The 21099-nt window shown below is 40.2% G+C and overlaps 2 protein-coding genes across 2 annotated transcripts; one reads left to right on the top strand and one right to left on the bottom strand.

The window, feature by feature from the left end:
* Window positions 1–945: 945 nt before the first annotated feature.
* Window positions 946–19261, bottom strand: LOC113663309 (B-cell receptor CD22-like). The gene is made up of 17 exons (XM_047803682.1): window positions 19196–19261; window positions 17983–18159; window positions 15357–15515; window positions 12413–12570; window positions 12237–12321; window positions 11650–11728; window positions 10082–10423; window positions 8098–8337; window positions 7438–7695; window positions 7080–7337; window positions 6427–6681; window positions 6084–6338; window positions 5743–5994; window positions 4751–4865; window positions 4082–4199; window positions 3919–3999; window positions 946–996 (listed from the first exon to the last, which is right to left on the bottom strand). The coding sequence occupies exons 1-17, from the start codon at window positions 19259–19261 to the stop codon at window positions 982–984; spliced, it is 2913 nt and encodes a 970-aa protein (XP_047659638.1). The 3' UTR covers window positions 946–981.
* On the top strand, window positions 14715–19444 carry tekt4 (tektin 4). The gene is made up of 6 exons (XM_047803560.1): window positions 14715–15584; window positions 17212–17282; window positions 17689–17832; window positions 17946–18168; window positions 18644–18798; window positions 19115–19444. Exons 1-6 carry the CDS (start codon window positions 15087–15089, stop codon window positions 19326–19328), a joined length of 1305 nt encoding a protein of 434 aa, XP_047659516.1. The 5' UTR covers window positions 14715–15086; the 3' UTR covers window positions 19329–19444.
* Window positions 19445–21099: the final 1655 nt, after the last annotated feature.

Genomic DNA, 21099 nt, shown 5'->3' with positions numbered 1-21099 from the left:
GTGTGAGATTAGTCTAACTTTTAGTGTGAGAGTGAGTGAGATTAGTCTAACTTTTAGTGTGAGATTAGTCTAACTTTTAGTGAGAGATTAGTCTAACTTTTAGTGTGAGAGTGAGCGAGATTAGTCTAACTTTTAGTGAGAGATTAGTCTAACTTTTAGTGAGAGATTAGTCTAACTTTTAGTGTGAGATTAGTCTAACTTTTAGTGAGAGATTAGTCTAACTTTTAGTGTGAGATTAGTCTAACTTTTAGTGAGAGATTAGTCTAACTTTTAGTGAGAGATTAGTCTAACTTTTAGTGAGAGATTAGTCTAACTTTTAGTGTGAGATTAGTCTAACTTTTAGTGTGAGATTAGTCTAACTTTTAGTGAGAGATTAGTCTAACTTTTAGTGAGAGATTAGTCTAACTTTTAGTGAGAGATTAGTCTAACTTTTAGTGTGAGATTAGTCTAACTTTTAGTGAGAGAGAGTGAGATTAGTCTAACTTTTAGTGTGAGATTATTCTAACTATTAGTCCAACTTTTAGTGTGAGATTAGTCTAACTTTTAGTGTGAGAGAGAATGAGTGGATGTGAGATTAGTCATACCTTTAGTGTGAGTGGATGTGGCATGTCGGTAAACCTTCAGTGTGACTGATGGTGGGATTAGTCAGAATGTTAGTGTGACTGATGGTGGGATTAGTCAGAATGTTAGTGTGACTGATGGTGGGATTTCCTTTGGCATGGTTTCTCTCTCGCTCTCCTCTATTTCACCAACATGCTGCGTTATCATAAACAAGCCACTGTAATGACCTCAAATTAAAAAATTCTACTAAGTGCCTGTAATAAATAATCAGTGGCTTCCTTCTATAGGAAACAAAAGTATTGGCCCCCTCCTGGAGAATAAATGGATGTGTACAGTAGACTAAGCAGGATTGCGTACCTTGTACAGGAGGAGACGCTGCTCCGGGGCCCGGGTACGGTGGGAGAGGATAAAGCTCCATGATCAGAAGTGAAGAACCTGCAAAATAAAACCCGTCACACTTTCTCTCATTTTTTCTTATACTTACTTGACCTATTGTTCGTTTGTGCAAAACAAATATCTTACTCTTTATCTCTCTCTGTCCCTCTGTCTGTCTCTCTCTGTCTCTCTCTGTCTCTCCCTTGCTTGTTGTCTCTCTCTCTGTCTTTCAATCTCTCCATCTTTCTCTTTCTGTCTGTCTCTCTCTCTCTCTCTCTCTCTCTCTCTCTGTCCCTCTCTTTCTCTCTGTCCCTCCCTCTCTCTCCCTCCCTCCCTCCCTCTCTCTCTCTCTCTCTCTCTCTCTCTCTCTCTCTCTCTCTGTCCCTCTCTCTCTGTTTGTGACATGAGAAAAATTTGTGTACACATTTGCATCAGTACTTTCCTGACCAGCAAGTCTGGTGGCATTCAATTCTAAGGTGTTAGATGACAGCGCAGAATTTCCACTAAAGTCAGACACACACACACACACACACACACACACACACACACACACACACACACACACACACACACACACACACACACACATTCTCACCTGTCAGAGTGTGCACACGAGTGTGTCTGTGTAACAGTGTAAAAGGTAGAAAAAGTGGATGAAATGTTGAAATGTCAATAAAGCCATGCTGCTGCTGCTGCTGCTGAGATTCGTTAGACATGAACAGTGCACACAACACATTTATGCATGTGATTATTCAGGAGTCTTGTTTTATTTTTAATCATTTATATCGAACAGCACTGAAAGAGCGTTGACGTATAGCAGCGTCACTTTCAACATCTACACGACTGTCACTCAGAATTTACACAACAGAAACTTTTGTAGGAGTGAAAAACCAAAGAGTACAAAATATCACTGACTGTTCAGCTAAATTACACAAAATCCTTAATCCAAAATATATCATGTGTGTTTTATCACTGATGAGACACAAAGACACAACTGTACACAGACACACTGTTAATGTACCTACTGAATGTTAAGAAGAGAAAGTCGTCGTCCTCCTCAGAGAGCTGAAGCTTGGTGTAATGTTTGCTGTTCAGGTATGAAACAGGGTGAGAAACAGGGAGAGCGAGAGAGCGAGAGAGCGAGAGAGGGAGTGTTTCGAAAGATTCAAGAGATTTGAGGAAGAACAAATTTTCACCCCACGCCTACAGTCTTTCTATCATTAAGGTTTTTGTTGTGATTGATTTTTTTTTTGCAATCACTCTGTATTAGGTTTCACCATGTAATCTTAAAATACATAGAATTTTTTGTATATGTGCGTGTGTGTGTGTGTGTGTGTGTGTGTGTGTGTGTGTGTGTGTGTGTGTGTGTGTGTGTGTGTGTGTGTGTGTGTGTACCGTGGCTCCTCACCCACATCACCTCTTACCTGTGTTATTTATCTCACACCTTGTGTTCAGCTGTAATCTCACTCGAGCTACACGTCTCTCTACTCGACTCTATTGGCTGTGAAACTAATCTGATTATTTGTACAAACACCTGTTTTGACCGAAAATTTTAAAAAAATAAATATATATATATATATATATATATATATATATATATATATATATATATATATATATATATATACTGTATATGAAATATACCGTACGTGAACATTCCTTACTTTAATCTGAAATTGTGTACAAGTCGTGAAAAAAGCGTGTAACCAGGATGGTCTCAAAAGTTCATGAGAGCTAAAAAAAAGACCTGATCATAATCTTTGTTATTGTTGTCTTTCTACAAGATAAAGATCTCCAAAAGACAGTATCGGGTTTGGGATGAGGGAACTCTACAATCCTACTAAATAAATAATAGATAAATAAATAAATAAAAATAAACGTGGTTGTTTTAGGGAGGAACAAAATCACAAATCTCCTTCTGAGCAGCGGTGAGGTTTAATGTGTAAAATGTAGGCAGTAAATAACTGTTTTATTGACCGATGATCTGAATAAATATCGATTGCTGGGGTCAAAATACAGGCAGGTGAAACAACAACAGGTGAAAACCAGGAACAGGGAACATAAATTAGACTCATAAACAGAGAGAAATAAATACAGTTAAAGTGGCAGTGTGTGGAAATAACCACGTGGATCTGGGTGTGGCACAGAACAGGTAAACACATTAGAATAATCAGCCCCAGGGTCATGACGGTGCATAAGTTAATCAAAGTAAGTGGAGGAAAGTGAACCCTGAAGGTCATGTGAGCGACGCCAGTGACGTACAGAACGAAAAATCAGTAGATTACGTTGTATTGTTAGCTTTATTTAACCAGGAGGGAGACAACGCCCTCTTCGACATACACGCCATGAGCTCATACGTACCTGTGATTATTATATAGGGGCACCGTGATTGATGGGAGAGACAAGAACAGCTAATATTCACTTTATAAATAAGTTATCTGTCCAGACTCACAGTCTCCTGACGGACGGAGTGTGACACGGGAGGATGTAACGTTGCTGTTCCTCTGAATTAAAAACTAAATCACAAATATAATAAGAGTTAAATAAGACTCCAGTATTAAAACTCTGTAGAGCTTCTGTAGGTCTCTGTCTCTCTCTCTCTCTCTCTCTCTGTCTCTCTCTCTCTCCGTCACAAACTTCTGGAACCAAATTCCTTGTGTGTGTCAACACACTTGGCCAATAAATCTGATTCTGATTCTCTCTCTGGTCTCAGCAATGCTTTCTCACAGTCTAGAAAAGAACACACACACACACACACACACACACACACACACACACACACACACACACACACACACACACACACACAAACACTCATTAAGAGCTTTGAGCTGATTGTGATATCTTTGGCCCTACATGGTCATGTGACCCTTTAAAAAACATTGTGTGGATGGGAATGTTGTTGTTTTTTTTTATTTATTTTCAAAAATATCATAATTTTGACACGACATGACTTCTGACTGCTTGAGTGGAAGCGCTCACGGTTAGCGTGCTGTAATCATCAGAGACGGAGTGAGGATCCAGAGCCACGTACGTGTCATCGGGACGTCCGGGCCGAAGCTCCTTTGTGAAAATGGAAATAAATTTGTTTGTTTTGTGATTTCCTGAGTGTTTGAGTCAGGTGTGTCAGTGACACGTCACTCACTGAAATTGTGCTGTACACGTCGTTGGAGGACCTGGTCACGGGATCAAGAGACACGTAGGTGTTATCGTCAGCACGAGGGACATCCTCATTAACCGCATTTCTTTTCTGCCTCTTCCTCCTGCTCAACCAATCAAAATCCAGAATCAGAATTCTGCAGAGACCTACTGTCATTTTTCCAGAATTGACTCGTTAATGATCTCACTGTTAATTAAAAAGAAAAAAAAAACAGCGGTCTAAAATACAAAAGTAATTCATAAAAACGAAAGTGCGATTTCTATGATGTCATATATATATATATACATTCGAGATATATCTAAGTAATCGTGTCGTCCTGCAGCGGCGTAAACAGGAATGAGTTTTGGCGGGAAGAGGAAATATACACAATGACATCGTGATTATATTTTTTTCTCATCTGCACAGGTCTCGTGCACTTCACCTGGATGACAGAGAGGGCGACGTTTGTGGAGGTTTTTATCAATCTAAAAACACAATCTACCATCAAACAACCTTTCCATATCAATAATTTATGTGCTGTTGTTGTTCATGACAACAAAAACAACAACATATTAAATTGCGTTTGTTAATTTGTGCCGATGTGTCCGGTGCTTAAGTGACTTCAGTGCATCGTATAAATAGCTGCACGTTTAGAGACAGACGGCTCCGATTTACCTCATGCAGAAAAATCTGGCTATAACCGCTCCGACTCCAACTCCGACTCCGACTCCTACACACACAGCTATATACAAAACCTTGAAGCTGAACTTCTGGCCTGAAGACAGTGACGCTGAGAGAGGGAAAAAAAGATTCAAGATATTAAAGGTGGGGTCTCCGTTGTTTGAGAAAACTAAGTCGGGACGACAAACAAAACAATAATCAAAACAAACGTGTAGCCAATGAGCAGAAAGGGGCGTGTCTTTTCAATATGGGCGGAGAGAGTGTTCAGTGCGCATGTGTGACATTAGCAGAAAGCGGTTTTAACATCGACATGGAGGATAAAAACAAAGAAAGAAAGAGAAGAAAGGCTTACGATAAGGACAAGAAGTAGGACGTGTTAATATAGGATCAGCTTTCCAGCGCTGGAGAGAACTGAAGGAGCAGGAAGTTGGCCACATATTCACAGGTTGGAGTTTCCCGAGTCAATAACTCCTGAGCTAAACGCTGTTACTACACAAATAACACCTCTTTTCTATCGTAGTAATGTAGAGAGGCAGCTACAACCGTGTTTTGTGTAGTAACAGCGTTTAGCTCAGGAGTTATCGACTCGGGAAACTCCGACCTGTGAATATGTGGCCGACTTTACTTAAGACGCCGAGGCGCTTTTTTCCTTCTCGATAGGTGAGTAACGTTGGTTTTGCTTTGTTACACAGAACTAATATATGCCTTTGTCCTTTACATCATTATGCTTGTGTGGCATTTTTGCTTGTTTGTTTGTCTACAATCGTATTGTTCTTCCCTTCAGCTATGATAAAGACACATTTCTTTCCATTAGTCCCCTGGGTTACGTATGTATGTGTGGGCGGAGCTATCGATACAGGGGTGGGACCCATTTGGGTTAGGGGCGTGTTTGTTTTGGTGATTTTATATGTCAACATTGGCTTTCAAACAACGGAGACCCCACCTTTAAACTCACATTTAAAAACGTAATCACACCAATGTCTTACCATTTAGAGTGAGACCCACCACAGGTGCTCTCTGACCCCCATATATATTCTGAGCCACACAGTAAAACTGTCCACTGCTGCTGGAGGTCAGTGTGAAGCTGTAACTCTGTCCAGATCCTACAGGTGAGCTTTTATTCACCTTGTACCAGGTGTAGCGATGTACAGGTGGGTTAGCATCACTGCTGCAGGTCAGAGTCACTAAACTGCCCTCCACTATCTCACTGATGGACACTGAGACGTTCTTAGGAGGGTCTAAAAAACAAAAAGTGATAAGTGACTTGAATAGTATTTCAGTGAGAACCAGTGACTCAGATAGATGTCAGCTGCAATAAAACACTTACACAAAACATTTAGAGTAACTTTTGAGAATTTCTCCCCATACTGATTACTGGACTTGCACTTATACTCTCCACTGTCCTCAGAGCTGGTGCTTCTAATAGCATAGGTTTTCTCTGTTATCAAAGGGACTTCTCCCTTATACCAGGTGTAGCTCTGTACAGGTGGGTTAGCATCACTGCTGCAGGTCAGTGTCACTGAACTGCCCTCCATTATCCCACCGGTCGGATTGACGGACACCGAGGCGCTCTTAGGAGGATCTGAAACCAGTCACAAGATATTTAGGTTTTGAAAGCGATGCTTGGTCTCTGTGAACATCTGACAGGAAAAACTCAAACTGAGACTTACACAAAACGTTTACAGTCAGTTCCTCTGAGAGTTCCTCTCCGTATAGGTTCTTGGACTTGCACGTGTACTTTCCACTGTCCTCAGATCTGATCTTGGTGAAGGTGTAGGTTTTAGAGGTTCCCATAGTTGATGTTTTTTTAAGCCAGGCATACTCCACAGGTGGTTTAGCTTTACTGCTGCATGTCAGCGTCACTGAACTGCCCTCCACTATCTCACCAGAGGGACTGATGGACACTGACACATTTCTTGCAAGTTCTAAGAAAAAAAAAAATATATATATATATAAGATAAAGGATGGGACATGGCAGCGAAAACACACGTGAGAACACAAAAGATGAAGAAAAGCACATGGCACAGGACATAAACAAACCCTGTCGGTACGCCCACTGGTGTTCAGACAGAGAATTGACCAAACCGTCCATGACATAAAGGCTGTGAGACGTGGCATCACTAACAAATTTCAATCTTCTTAAAGACCTTAGTCACAACTCCAAACATTTTAAAATTTAAATTAAAAGATTTAAATCTTATATCGCATTGATTTTAATCTTGTTCCTGTTGCACATTCACTGCATTGTTTAGTGACATAATGCTGTTTTTGCTGTTCTAGTTAACAGAGCTAACAGAGGTGATGTGAGGCTGAAATCACTCACTTAGTACATTTAGAGTCACTCCATTGGAGTATTTATCTCCGTACGGATTGCTGGACTTGCACTTGTACTCTCCACTGTCCTCAGATCTGATCCTGCTCATGGTGAAGGTGTTTCCTCTACTTATAGAGGATGTTCCCTTAAACCAGGTGTAGCGATGTACAGGTGGGTTAGCATCACTGCTGCAGGTCAGAGTCACTGAACTGTCCTCCACTATCTCACCAGAGGGACTGATGGACACTGAGACTCTCTTTGGAGGATCTAAAACAGACCAATCATGTTAAATAACAAGATATTTAGAGTTTAAAGTGTTATACGTACAAATGTCTGACACAGAGGTGACACAAACACAAACACTTACACAAAACATTTAGAGTAACAACATCCGAATATTGTTCTCCGTATCGATTTACACCCTTACACTTGTAGTCTCCACTGTCCTCAGATCTGATCCTGCTCATGGTGAAGGTGTTTCCTGTACTTATAGAGGATGTTCCCTTGTACCAGGTGTAGCTCTGTACAGGTGGGTTAGCATCACTGCTGCAGGTCAGAGTCACTGAACTGTCCTCCACTATATCACCAGAGGGACTGATGGACACTGAGACTCTCTTTGGAGGATCTAAAACAGACAAGACAACTCTCCAGAGGTAAGGCAGTTGCCTTGCTCGAGGGCACCTCAGTGGTGGTATTGCCGGCCCGAGACTCGAACCCACAACCTTAGGGTTAGGAGTCAAACTCTCTAACCATTAGGCCACGACTTCTCCTATCTATCACATATCTAATGTGTTATGGATATATTAGAAACATTGATCTTAACCAAACACTACCTGAGAGGATATTTCCAGTCTGCAGTGTACATAAATATAAAATATATAAAATCTAGTATATAAATATATACAATAAAAATATAAATATTGCTGTATAGAAGACTTTTATAGACTTTATATTGGTTTATTAAGAGAGATTAGTGATGGGAATCATTTATATCCTGTAAGTGATGAATGAATCAGTCTGTACTTACATTGTACATTAAGATTGACAGCAGAGGAAAGATAACTTTTTCCCCGTACAGAACAACTGTAGCTGCCTGCATCCTGCCAACTGACCGATAGCAGATGCAGCGGGTTAGAGGAGGAGAAAAAACTTCCATCTTTGTTCCATATGAACAGTGGAGTCTCAGTCAGATTGCAGGAGGTTTTACATGTGAGAGTTACTTCATCTCCCTCGACAAGTCTACCACGAATCCTCTCCACCCAGAGATCTGTGAGCGACAGGAAAGAGGAGAAACATACATTTCCTTCATGTTATATTTTCCACCGTAAACACGCTGCAGTGATGTGAAACTGCCTGTAAATGGCGCTGTGTCCTCGAATTCCAAAACCCACAGCATATATATATATATAAATCAGGGTTCTCAAGTGTCACACATTGAGAGTGACAGTCACGCATTTGGGTCTTTTGTCACGTTCTCCCACCACACATCGTATTTGTCACACAGAAAAACTTTTGGACTATTTATCATATATTTAATAAGCTGCAGTGTCCAAAATGTATCACTCTGCATTGCTGTCTCTATGGAACCGGGCAGGAAACAAGCGCGTCTCCCCTGGAGTTCTTAGTCGAGCCTGACACTTATCAGCCAATCAAAAGAAGAGGCTACACAACAGCCAATCAGAAAATAGCACTATTGTATCTGGGTAAGATTTAACGCAACAACCAATGAAAAAAAGCAGATCCTGGAATTTTTCAGCATCATATTTAAAATATGTCACTCTTGCCTGTCTTCAAAACTTGAGAGCCCTGATACACACACACACACGCACACACACACACACACACACACACACACACACACACACACACACACACACACACACACACACACACACACACACACATATATATATATATATACTTCCTCTTGGTTCAGTTGACAGTAAACAGAAATGTGCAGTTGTTATGGAGTACATTAAAAACATAAATACAATTATAAAAATGTTTCTCTTTTAAAAAATGTCTGTCTTTTCTCTCTGCTGCTATTAGACTTTATAACCAAAGCTGCTCCCAGTGAACCAGTCACTATAATTACACACTGTTATTACTGTTCACTGCAATAATAAACAATAACAAAGCATTTAAACATGTGCAGAATTTATACAGAAATTTTGAAAAATGTGCAATATTACCTGTGTACATTACGTGTCTTCAGTGTGACTCTTTTTATACATTTTTATTTTTTGGTATATTATATATATATATATATATATATATATATATATATATATATATATATATATATATATATATATATATAAATGTATATAAGATTATTATATTTATTCTTTATATATATATATTATATATATATATATATATATATATATATATATATATATATATATATAGTTGCTGTAACAGAGAAATTCCTCATTGTGGGACAAATAAAGGTCTCTTATCTTATCTTAAAATATGCAGGATAAATATGATTTGTGAATTAAAATGTTAGCAGTTTGACAGAATGCAACATACAGCTACAACATACAGCATCGATTACTTTTATAAGTAACACCACTGACTTCATTATGCTTATTATGTCCCTAGATTGACATTCGCTAAATTCCAGGGGTTTCGTTACCACGACGTAAAGTGGGCGTGTTTCCAGGGGTCTTGGAAAAACGTCCTCTTTCAAAAAAAAAAAAAAACAACAACGGCATACTACGAAGGGCAAAACAGTCATACAGGTAGATTTATTTTAGAAAACAAATAAACACCCAACAACTACGGTTAGGTTTAAGGTTAGGGTTAGGGTTAGGGTTAGATTATCAAATAGGCCACGCCTACCTGATGACGCAATATCTGTTACGTTGTTCTGAAATCCCTGGAAATAAGTGCTTCCCTTCCTAGATTGCTAGCAACCATGAGTAATGTTTAGCATACTTATCATCTGTTAGCTAAGCTAGCTGTATTGTGTAATCACCCCAGTAGCTGAAGCACTTCTATGCTACCTGAGACAGTGAGGATGACTCCACCGCTACCGGGAAACCTCCCAGACATCGTTACAACCACTGCGTGATACGTCCCTTGGTCTTCTCCCATCACATTGCTCAGACTGAGGGTCCAGTCTTGTGTTCCTTCTCTGACGTACTGAACCCTGTCGCTGTACTGGGGCTCTAAAGCCAGATCAGGAAGCTTGTAGCCCGTCACATCATCTTTGCCCCAGTAAACTCTTTGTGGTTCGTTATCCAGATTGAATACATAGGTGAAGCCCATTGTCACTGTCGAGCCTTTTAGTGCACAGATAGAGGAACGTTTATACCACAGATTCGCTGTTTGCTGAGATTCTACAACTGCCACACAGATACAGAAAAATGTGTTAGAAACATGAAACATGAATGAAACATGTAAACAACAGCACTACATTAACACACACACACACACACACACACACACACACATACACACACACACACATAATTATTATCAGCTAATGCCATAAATGAGCATGAGCAAATGTGGAAGTCTACTGTGCAACATGGGACAATCCTGTTAGGCAAAAAAGGAGATTGTGCAATAGGCAAGGGTGTCATGGCAACGCAGTGCAACCAACACCATGTCCTTGGGACATAGTCAGGAGAGAGAGAGAGAGAGAGAGAGAGAGAGAGAGAGAGAGAGAGAGAGAGAGAGAGAGAGAGAAATGTTTTTTAGCTGAACCACTAATGACATTTTTAATTAGGTCCTCCATTTTAATAAGTAAAAAGTCAGAAAAGCTTCGGCTTTAATCGAGCGAGTAAAATTCCAAAGCCTCGAAAAATGCTTTTTTAAATAAATGATTCTCATTAGAAAACAATTTAGTATCATTTTCTATTCAAAACAAAACAAAAATAAAATTATACTGGAGTGCTGGTGTCTGTCTCCTGCTAAACAATAATCAATAACAATAATCACACACACACACAAACACAAACACACAAACACATACACACACACAAACAAAAACACACACACACAAACAAAAACACACAAACACACGAACACACACACATAAACACACACACAAACACATACACACACCCACACACACACAAACACATACACACCCACACATAAACACACACACGAACACATACACACACACATGCACACACACACAAACACACGAACACATACACACACACACAAACAAAAACACACGAACACATACACACACACATGCACACACACACAAACACACTAACACATACACACACACACAAACAAAAACACACGAACACATACACACACACATGCACACACACACAAACACACGAACACATACACACACACACAAACAAAAACACACGAACACATACACACACACCCACACACAAACACACGAACACATACACACACACACACACACATACACACACATAAACACACAAACACTAACACATACACACACACACACATACACACACAAACACACACAAACACAGACACACACAAACACACAAACACATACACCCCCCCCCCCCACACACACACACACACACACACAAACACACATACACAGATTTGTGATGCACAGACTCACCGGTCATTGCGACTAGAAAGAGGAGAGAAGCGAGAAGAATGAACTGGAGCGACACCATCACCCTCATCATAAGAGACGTCTACAGACACAATAGAAAGCGTCTTATTCCTCCTCAATAACTCACACTGACGCACAAAACACCTCAGTAGTGTCTGTGACCTCATCACACGTAAAAATGAAGGATGTGATAGAAAGTAAATGCTGTGTGATGAAAGGTCATGATCTCACCTCAGCTGTTCCACGGTTGATAAACTGGTAGTAAATAATGAGAGATGCAGAAGCAGTGCTGAGGTTTTAGTGTGTGTGTGTGTGTGTGTGTGTGTGTGTGTGTGTGTGTGTGTGTGTGTGTGTGTGTGTGTGTGTGTGTAATAGACCATGTCTTACGCATTTTCGATATGTTTCGCAACTCGGCTGAATGCACAGGATGCTGAAATCTATTTACTTCCACTTTTTATGGTAGATTGGGCCACTGATGCAGGGGGGTGTGGGGGATTACATGGTGTGTCTTATTTCTACACGTGATCACGTCTTTTTACCTGTAACGGTGTGTTTGGATTAAGCCCTGAAGAGATTTAATAACACTTCACCTCTTCAATTTCCGCAGTCAACACCGTCACGCTCTTCATCCCTAATTCCTCTGGGACTCTGAGTCCGGCGTTTCCTGCTTCTGCACTGGATTTCCAGTTAATGTGACAGAAAATGATTACATGAGGAAAAACAGCAGAATACAGAAAATACAGCAATACAGGAACAGTTCACTTACCTGTAGGGAGAAAAGGTTACATAATAATCATTGTTAAAGATCTCTGAATCTCTGCCCAGTGTCTGTGAAGTATCACGTGTTATTGTATCCCTGTTACTCAATATACGTGTTTGTACCTGCCTCCTCTTCCTGATGGGCACTGAGGCTCTACTGAGGGTCTGTAAACAGCAGGATACAGCAGAAGTGTAAGAACATGTCACACATCAAGCTGCTTCATCTAAAGAACATTAGGAATGAGGGATAAACAGAGGAAGGACACAATACTCTGAGTCGTTATAAAAAATCATTTGTTCGCGAATGACTCGATAATTGTTTTAAATTCAAGGTTAAATTGTAATTTGTTGTGAATTTATTTCAGAATAGTGGAGTGTTTTATTCTTTGGAGTGTGTTTATGAAGGGTTCAGGTTTTGTGTGGAGTTGAACGGTGTGTAGTCATTTGTGTAGTTAGGTGTGTAGTCAGGTGTGTATTCGGTGTGTATTTGGTGTGTAGTCAGGTGTGTATTCAGGTGTGTATTCCGGTGTGTATTCCGGTGTGTATTCGCTGTGTAGTCAGGTGTGTATTCGCTGTGTAGTCAGGTGTGTATTCGCTGTGTAGTCAGGTGTGTATTCGCTGTGCAGTCAGGTGTGTATTTGGTGTGTAGTCAGGTGTGCAGTCAGGTGTGCAGTCAGGTGTGTATTTGGTGTGTAGTCAGGTGTGCAGTCAGGTGTGTATTCGGTGTGTAGTCAGGTGTGCAGTCAGGTGTGTATTCGGTGTGTATTTGGTGTGTAGTCAGGTGTGTATTTGGTGTGTAGTCAGGTGTGCAGTCAGGTGTGTATTCGGTGTGTATTTGGTGTGTAGTCAGGTGTATATTCGGTGTGTATTCAGGTGTGTAGTCAGGTGTATATTCGGTGTGTATTCGGTGTGTAGTCAGGTGTGTAGTCAGGTGTGTATTCAGGTGTGTAGTCAGGTGTGTATTCGGTGTGTATTCGGTGTGTAGTCAGGTGTGTAGTCAGGTGTGTATTCGGTGTGTAGTCAGGTGTGTAGTCAGGTGTGTATTCGGTGTGTATTCAGGTGTGTAGTCAGGTGTGTAGTCAGGTGTGTATTCGGTGTGTATTCGGTGTGTAGTCAGGTGTGCAGTCAGGTGTGTAGTCAGGTGTGCAGTCAGGTGTGTATTCGGTGTGTAGTCAGGTGTGTAGTCTGTGTCCTTAGTGCCCCGTGTCCTTTGTAGGGGTGGGAGAAAAAATCGATTCACTAAACTATTGCGATTCTTTTTAAAATGATTTTGAGATCGGTTTGTTTAGCTCAGAACAGATATATATTTAATTATTTTACTTTTCCAGAGAGGTGGTGGGAAGACGTTATCGCTTTTATTCCAACAGAGGGCGAAACGTATTTTGTTGTTGTCTGTATTAGACGACGTCGTATCCGTTTTAAGCTGGAAAAGCAGAGGCAGGGGAGCAAAACTCTTTGAGAATTGTTTCTGCACCTTCACGTTTTAAATCACGAGTGTGGAAACACTTTGGATTTTACACACTGCCAGGAAGAGCTACGCTGGACATGACTCAAACGGTATGCAAACTCTGTCATACAGTGATAGCATATTGTGGCAATACGACCAACTTGAGTGCCCATCTTGCTCGACACCATCACGAGCTGAATTTCGGGCTGAACGCCAAACAACCTGCAACATCTCACCAAACTCTGGATGTGACATTGAGTAAATTACCATGCACTTCGGAGAAGGCAAAACGCATCACAGAGTCGATTGCTCTTTTTATCTGCAAAGACATTCGACCTTATAGCATTGTGGAAAATGCAGGTTTTTGAAATATGATCCATACTTTGGAGCCGAGGTACGTTATTCCATCGAGGAAGCTTTTCGCCAACGCAGTCGTGCCTAAAATCTATTACGAGGTTGCGTCAGAAGTAAAAAAAAAAAAACGTTTAAGCAAAGCTCAACGCACTTAGCTGTGATGCCTGGACATCGTGAGCTACAGAGTCCCATGTAACCCTGACAGCCCATAAATAAATAAATCGTTAAATAAATCTAGTTCAATTTTAAATAAATTGTTCCGGAGCTTTTTTATTTATTGTTATTTATTGGAACAGTTTAACAGCACTTTTATTTTAATTCGGAGAGTATTGTTTTTAGTTGTTTTGTTGCACATTTAAATATTATATTCAAGTTTTTGGTCAGTTGGTAAGTTTTATGGTTCAAGGTCCTTTATGCATTATGTATGTGTATGCTCCTGAAATAAAAATTCAGAAAGATGTGATGCATTGTTTTTGTTAATATAACTTATATACAGTCTCTTTAAGGGTATGATCAAGTATTTGCCATTTTCTAATCTTTATTAAGCAAACAAAAATCACAATTTAAACAATGAATCGCAATAGCTACAGAATCGTAATATGTATTGAATCGGCACAAAAGTATCGGGATAGTATTGAATCGCCAGATTAGTGAATCGTCCCAGCCCTAGTCCTTAGTGTCAGGTGTCCGGTGTCCTTAGTTACCGTTTCAAGGCAACCGGACAAACACACACACACAAACACTGGCCATCATCTTCACTGCAGTCCTCTGTGTAGCTGATGAAACCTCTGTGACTTAATTAGACCCAAATCATCTTGTGTCTGTGTGAACGTGTTATTTATTGCCGGTGTGTGTTGTTTATCAATCCCCGGTAACTCTAATGTCTACTCAGGTTTTATCTGCGCGGCCACGGAACGGCGCGAACGCGGAGGAAAGCCAACGATATTCCGGCACTTCCGCCTGTCTCGCGACGGCTGGTTACCGTTCGGCTAAATACACCCCGGATGACTGGTTCTCTAACAACCGCGCCGTGCTCAACCGGGCCGCCGCCGAGAGCGCGAGCGCCTTGAGGATTCAGCACGTGTCTAAAGCCCTCCGTGCGGAGACCGAGGCTACCGGCGCGCTCCTGCAGGCCGACGGCACCAGACACCTGGGCGAGCGCCTGCAGAACATCCACTTCCTGAGGTCGGAGCTGGAGAGTCACATCGCGCGTCTGCTGGCGGACACCGAGCGGCTCGTGACGCTGAAGCGGAGGCTGGAGAAAGCGCTGCGCGCCACCGAGATCCCGTTCGCCATCGCCACGGATAACCTGATGTGCAGAGAGAGACGCTCAGGACCAGACCTGGTTCAGGACCGAGTGGAGGAAGAACTTCTCAAAGTAACTGTTTACCTGAAGAGTTATTAACTTTACTGCAGAGTTATTAACTTTGTTATAGAGCTATTAACTTTACTGCAGAGTTATTAACTTTGTTATAGAGTTATTAACTTTATTATAGTTATTAAGTTTAACATAGAGTTATTAACTTTACTATAGAGTTATTAACTTTATTATAGAGTTATTCAATTTGTTATAAAGCTATTAACTTTACTATAGAGTTATTAACTTTAATATAGAGTTATTAACTTTGTTATAGAGTTATTAACTTTGTTATAGAGTTATTAACTTTACTATAGAGTTATTAACTTTATTATAGAGTTATTAACTTTATTATAGAGTTATTAACTTTACTATAGAGTTATTAACTTTATTATAGAGTTATTAACTTTATTATAGAGTTATTAACTTTACTGAACAATTATTAGCTCTGTTATCGAGTTATTAACTTTACTGAACAGTTATTAGCTCTGTTATAGAGTTATTAACTTTGTTATAGAGTTATTAACTTTACTATAGAGTTATTAACTTTATTATAGAGTTATTAACTTTATTATAGAGTTATTAACTTTACTATAGCGTTATTAACTTTATTATAGAGTTATTAACTTTATTATAGAGTTATTAACTTTAACATAAAGTTATTAAATTTACTATAGAGTTATTAACTTTGTTATAGAGCTATTAACTTTATTATAGAGTTATTAACTTTGTTATAGAGCTATTAACTTTATTATAGAGTTATTAACTTTATTATAGAGTTATTAACTTTAACATAAAGTTATTAAATTTACTATAGAGTTATTAACTTTACTATTGAGTTAGTAACTTTATTATAGAGTTATTAACTTTACTATAGAGTTATTAACTTTATTATAGAGTTATTAACTTTACTGAACAGTTATTAACTTTACTGAACAGTTATTAGCTCTGTTATCGAGTTATTAACTTTACTGAACAGTTATTAGCTCTGTTATCGAGTTATTAACTTTGTTATAGAGTTATTAACTTTACTGTACAGTTATTAACTTAATTACAGAGTTATTAACTTTACTATAGAGTTATTAACTTTGTTATAGAGTTATTAACTTTACTGTACAGTTATTAACTTAATTACAGAGTTATTAACTTTACTATAGAGTTATTAACTTTGTTAGAGTTATTAACTTTACTGTAGAGTTATTAACTTTGTTATAGAGTTATTAAATTTGTTATAGAGTTATTAACTTTGTTATAGAGTTATTAAATGTATTATAGAATTATTAACTTTATTATAGAGTTATTAAATTTACTATATAGTTATTAGCTTTATTATAGAGTTATTAATTTTACTGTACAGATATTAACTTTATTATAGAGTTATTAACTTTATTATAGTTATTAACTTTACTATAGTTATTAACGTTACTGTACAGTTATTAACTTTATTATAGTTATTACCTTTATTATAGAGTTATTAACTTTATTATAGAGTTATTATCTTTATTATAGAGTTATTGACTTTATTATAGAGTTATTAATGAGTTATTAACTTCACTAGATTATTTTTGTTTGTGATTGTAGTAACATGTGTAATGTGATATATAAGTAGGAGTCTGGTTTATCTGACCTGTTGAATTATTCATAACAGGAAGTGGATCTGATTAAGAGCATCCAGGCTCTGCTGAAGAAAACTCTGGATCAAACTGTCAGTCAGATCCGGTAACATTAACATTTGGCCAGAATCTTTATACTTTATACCGATTTTTATTAAACCAATTTATTCTTGGAGATTTATTGTGATCATGTAGGTCACAGAGCACAAGTTTAATAAGCTATATTCTATTGTGTGTTACGAGGCATTGTGGGTGAAAAGATATTGGTTGGCACTAGTACTCAGTACAAACTGTGTGTGTGTGTGTGTGTGTGTGTGTGTGTGTGTGTGTGTGTGTGTGTGTGTGTGTTTCTGTGTGTGTGTGTTTCTGTGCGTGTGTGTGTGTGTGTGTTTCTGTGCGTGTGTGTGTGTGTGTGTCTGTGTGTGTGTGTGTGTGTGTGTGTGTGTATCTGTGTTTCTGTGTGTGTATGTGTGTGTGTGTGTGTGTGTGTGTGTGTGTGTGTGTCTTTCTAGGCTGAACAGGAACGCTCAGCAGGTTCTGGAACTTGACTGGTCTGATAAACATGAAGCCTACAGTCTGGACGATGAGTGTGGACGCTATCGCAACACCAGCACAAACACACAACATCATGCTAACTCAGCTACAGCACAACATCTGTGAGACACACTCACACTCACACACACACATACACTCATATGTGATCACTCGTAGATTGTTGGAAAACGTGAAAAGAGCTGAAAGACTTTTTGCCCTCTGTGTGTGTGTCTAGAGTGTGTGATGTGAACGGGTGGATGGGGTTCACTCACAGTAACGTGGCTCAGGCTGAGCGTGAGGAGGAGGCAAGTGCGGCGCTGTGTGTGTTGTGTGAGCGCGTGCTGCAGGAGACTGCTGAGGACCTGCAGGCTCAGAGTGACACAGTGAACGAAGCTTTCACACAGCGCTGCTATGAGCTCACACACACCAAGAGCGAGCTGGAGCTGCAACTTAAACAGGTAACACACACACACACACACGCACACACACACAGTTCCACACACTGTCAGTTTCCCCCAGTTGTGCCTAGTGAGTGTGAAATATGTAGATACTAGTATGAATTAAGGGTTAATTGCTTTCACACTTATTCGTTTTGTTGATTCTGAATCTATAGAGTTAATTCTTTCTCTAGTTAGTTTGGTTTGTTTTGGTTTCACTTATAAAATTAATCAAGCACAGAGAACACAGATTAAAAACAAATTCTAGCAACTCACAGCACGGCCATTTCACTTTCTACACCTGAGTTGATTCAGAGTTGATTCAGAATCATTTTCTGTTAACAGCTGGATTAGAGGTGAACTGAGACCACCTCAGACCAACTTTTAAATGTTTAGTGTTCTTGGCTAAACTTATAGTTCTTGTGACTGTGTGTGTGTGTGCTTGTGCGTGTGTGTGTATGTGTGTGTGTGTGTGTGTGCGTGTGTGTGTGTGCAGGTACTGGAGCAGATCACGTCTCAGGAGAGAAATATAAGCTCTCTGCAGCAGGCCGTGTTTGATAAAGAGGCTCCTCTGCGTGTGGCTCAGACCCGTTTGCACACCAGAGCACTAAGACCCAACATGGAGCTGTGCAGAGACCAGCCTCAGATCAGGTACACACACACACACACACACACACACACACACACACACACACACTGCTGGTTGGTCAGCGATGAAGCTTCTTGTGTCATCACACTGTTTGGTATTCTGTCAGTTTTCTTCAACAGTGAGAATATTAATAAAGCAGATGATCAGTAATAATCTGGTAATGATGGACTGTGACGTGAACCTTGTGCAGATAAAGTACTATAAGATCATTCTCATACTGAAACCAAATAAACTGTGTGTGTGTGTGTGTGTGTGTGTGTGTGTGTGTGTGTGTGTGTGTGTGTGTGTGTGTGTGTGTGTGTGTGTGTGTGTGGGCAGTCTGCTGAGTGAGGTGGAGCAGATCTCAGGCGGTGTGTGTGTTCTGCAGCAGCAGTTGTGTGAGGCGCGTGACTCTCTCACTCGGCTGGAGGAGAACAGGATGCTGCTGGAGAAAGACATTGGCTGTAAAACCAACTCGCTGCTCATCGACCGGGAGAAGTGTATAAAGCACCGTACACTGTACCCCACTGTACTCACACTGTCTGGATACTGACACACACACACACACACACACACAAACACACACACACTCACACACACACATATACACACACATATACACACACACACACAAACAAACACACACACACACACACACACACACACAAACAAACACACACACTCACACAAACAAACACACACACTCACACACACACACAGACACACACACACTCACACACAAACTCACACGCACACACACACTAACACACACACACACACACACACACAAACAAACACACACACACTCACACAAAAACACACACACACACACATATACTGACACACACACACACACACACACACACAGATGAACACACACACACAGAGACACACACAGACACACACAGACACAGACACACAGACACACTCACACACACATACACACACTCACACACACTCAGACACACACACTCAGACACACACACACTCACACACTCACACACACACTCACACACACACACTCACACACACACACACACAGCACAACCACACCAACACACACCCCCTCACACACCCACCCCCCCCACCACACACCACCACACCCACTCACACACACACACACACACACACACTCACACACACACTCACACACACACACACACACACACACACACACACACACACACACACACACACACACTCACAAACAAATATACACTTTAGTGCTTTTATAAAGGCTCTCTGACTTGGATTGCTGTGTTAACTTTCATTCATTTATTTCCATTTTAAGTTTAAAAACTGATTTTTGAGGGTGGAGTCAATGCAAATGATGTAAGTGTGATTTAATAAATCTGAAAGTCACTATGGAAACAAGACAGAGGCGTGGCCTGCTGTGTCAGTCACTCATTTTCAGTGAAGGAGGTGTGGCCTCTGTGTCTGTCCAATTTTCTTCCTTTTTTAAATAACAGGTGGGCGGGTGGGTGTTTGTGTGTGTGTGTGTTTGTGTGTGTGTGTGGGTGTGTGTTGGGTGGATGTGTGTGTGATGACAGTTCCAAAAGAAGAGGTAATAAACATGTAACCTGTATGGAATGAGTCTCCAGTGTCAGAGCTCTGTAACTGTCAGAGGTGAAAACTATGACTTTTACTTTTTACTATAAAATAATACATTTCATTGTACAGCCTAATTCTCCTAAGGTGTGTGTCCCTTAACTCCTCCATCCACCCGGGCTGGAATCTCTCTCTCTCTCTCTCTCTCTCTCTCTCTCTCTCTCTCTCTCACACACACACACACACACACACACACACACACACACACACACACACACACACACACACACACACACACACACACACACACTGTAAGTAATACAGGTAAAATATACAGCAATTCTCTTCCGTGAACTAAAGGAGGCAGTGCAGGTCAAGTCATATTCTCTGTTTGCATGTGTGTTTTTGTTTGTGTGTGTTTGTGGGTGTGTGTGTGTGTGAGAGAGAGTGCAGTAGGTATGAACTTTGTGTGTGTGTGTGTGTGTGTGTGTGTGTGTGTGTGTGTGTGTGTGTGTGTGTGTGTGTGTGTGTATGTGTGTCTGCATATGTGTGTGTATATGTGTGTGTTTATGTCTGTGTGTATGTGTGGGTTGTGTGTGTGTGAGAGAGAGTGCAGTAGGTATGAACTTTGTGTGTGTGTGTGTGTGTGTTTGAGTGTGTGTGTGAGTGAGTGTGTGTGTGTGTTTGTGTGTGTGTGTGTGTGTGTGTGTGTGTGTGTGTGTGTGTGTGTGTGTGTGTGTGTGTGTGTGTGCACATTACAGGAACAGAATACTGTA

This window comes from Tachysurus fulvidraco, chromosome 18, assembly GCF_022655615.1.
Source record: "Tachysurus fulvidraco isolate hzauxx_2018 chromosome 18, HZAU_PFXX_2.0, whole genome shotgun sequence".
In the NCBI taxonomy this organism is placed as follows: domain Eukaryota; kingdom Metazoa; phylum Chordata; class Actinopteri; order Siluriformes; family Bagridae; genus Tachysurus; species Tachysurus fulvidraco.
This window is presented reverse-complemented; position numbering and strand designations above follow the sequence as displayed.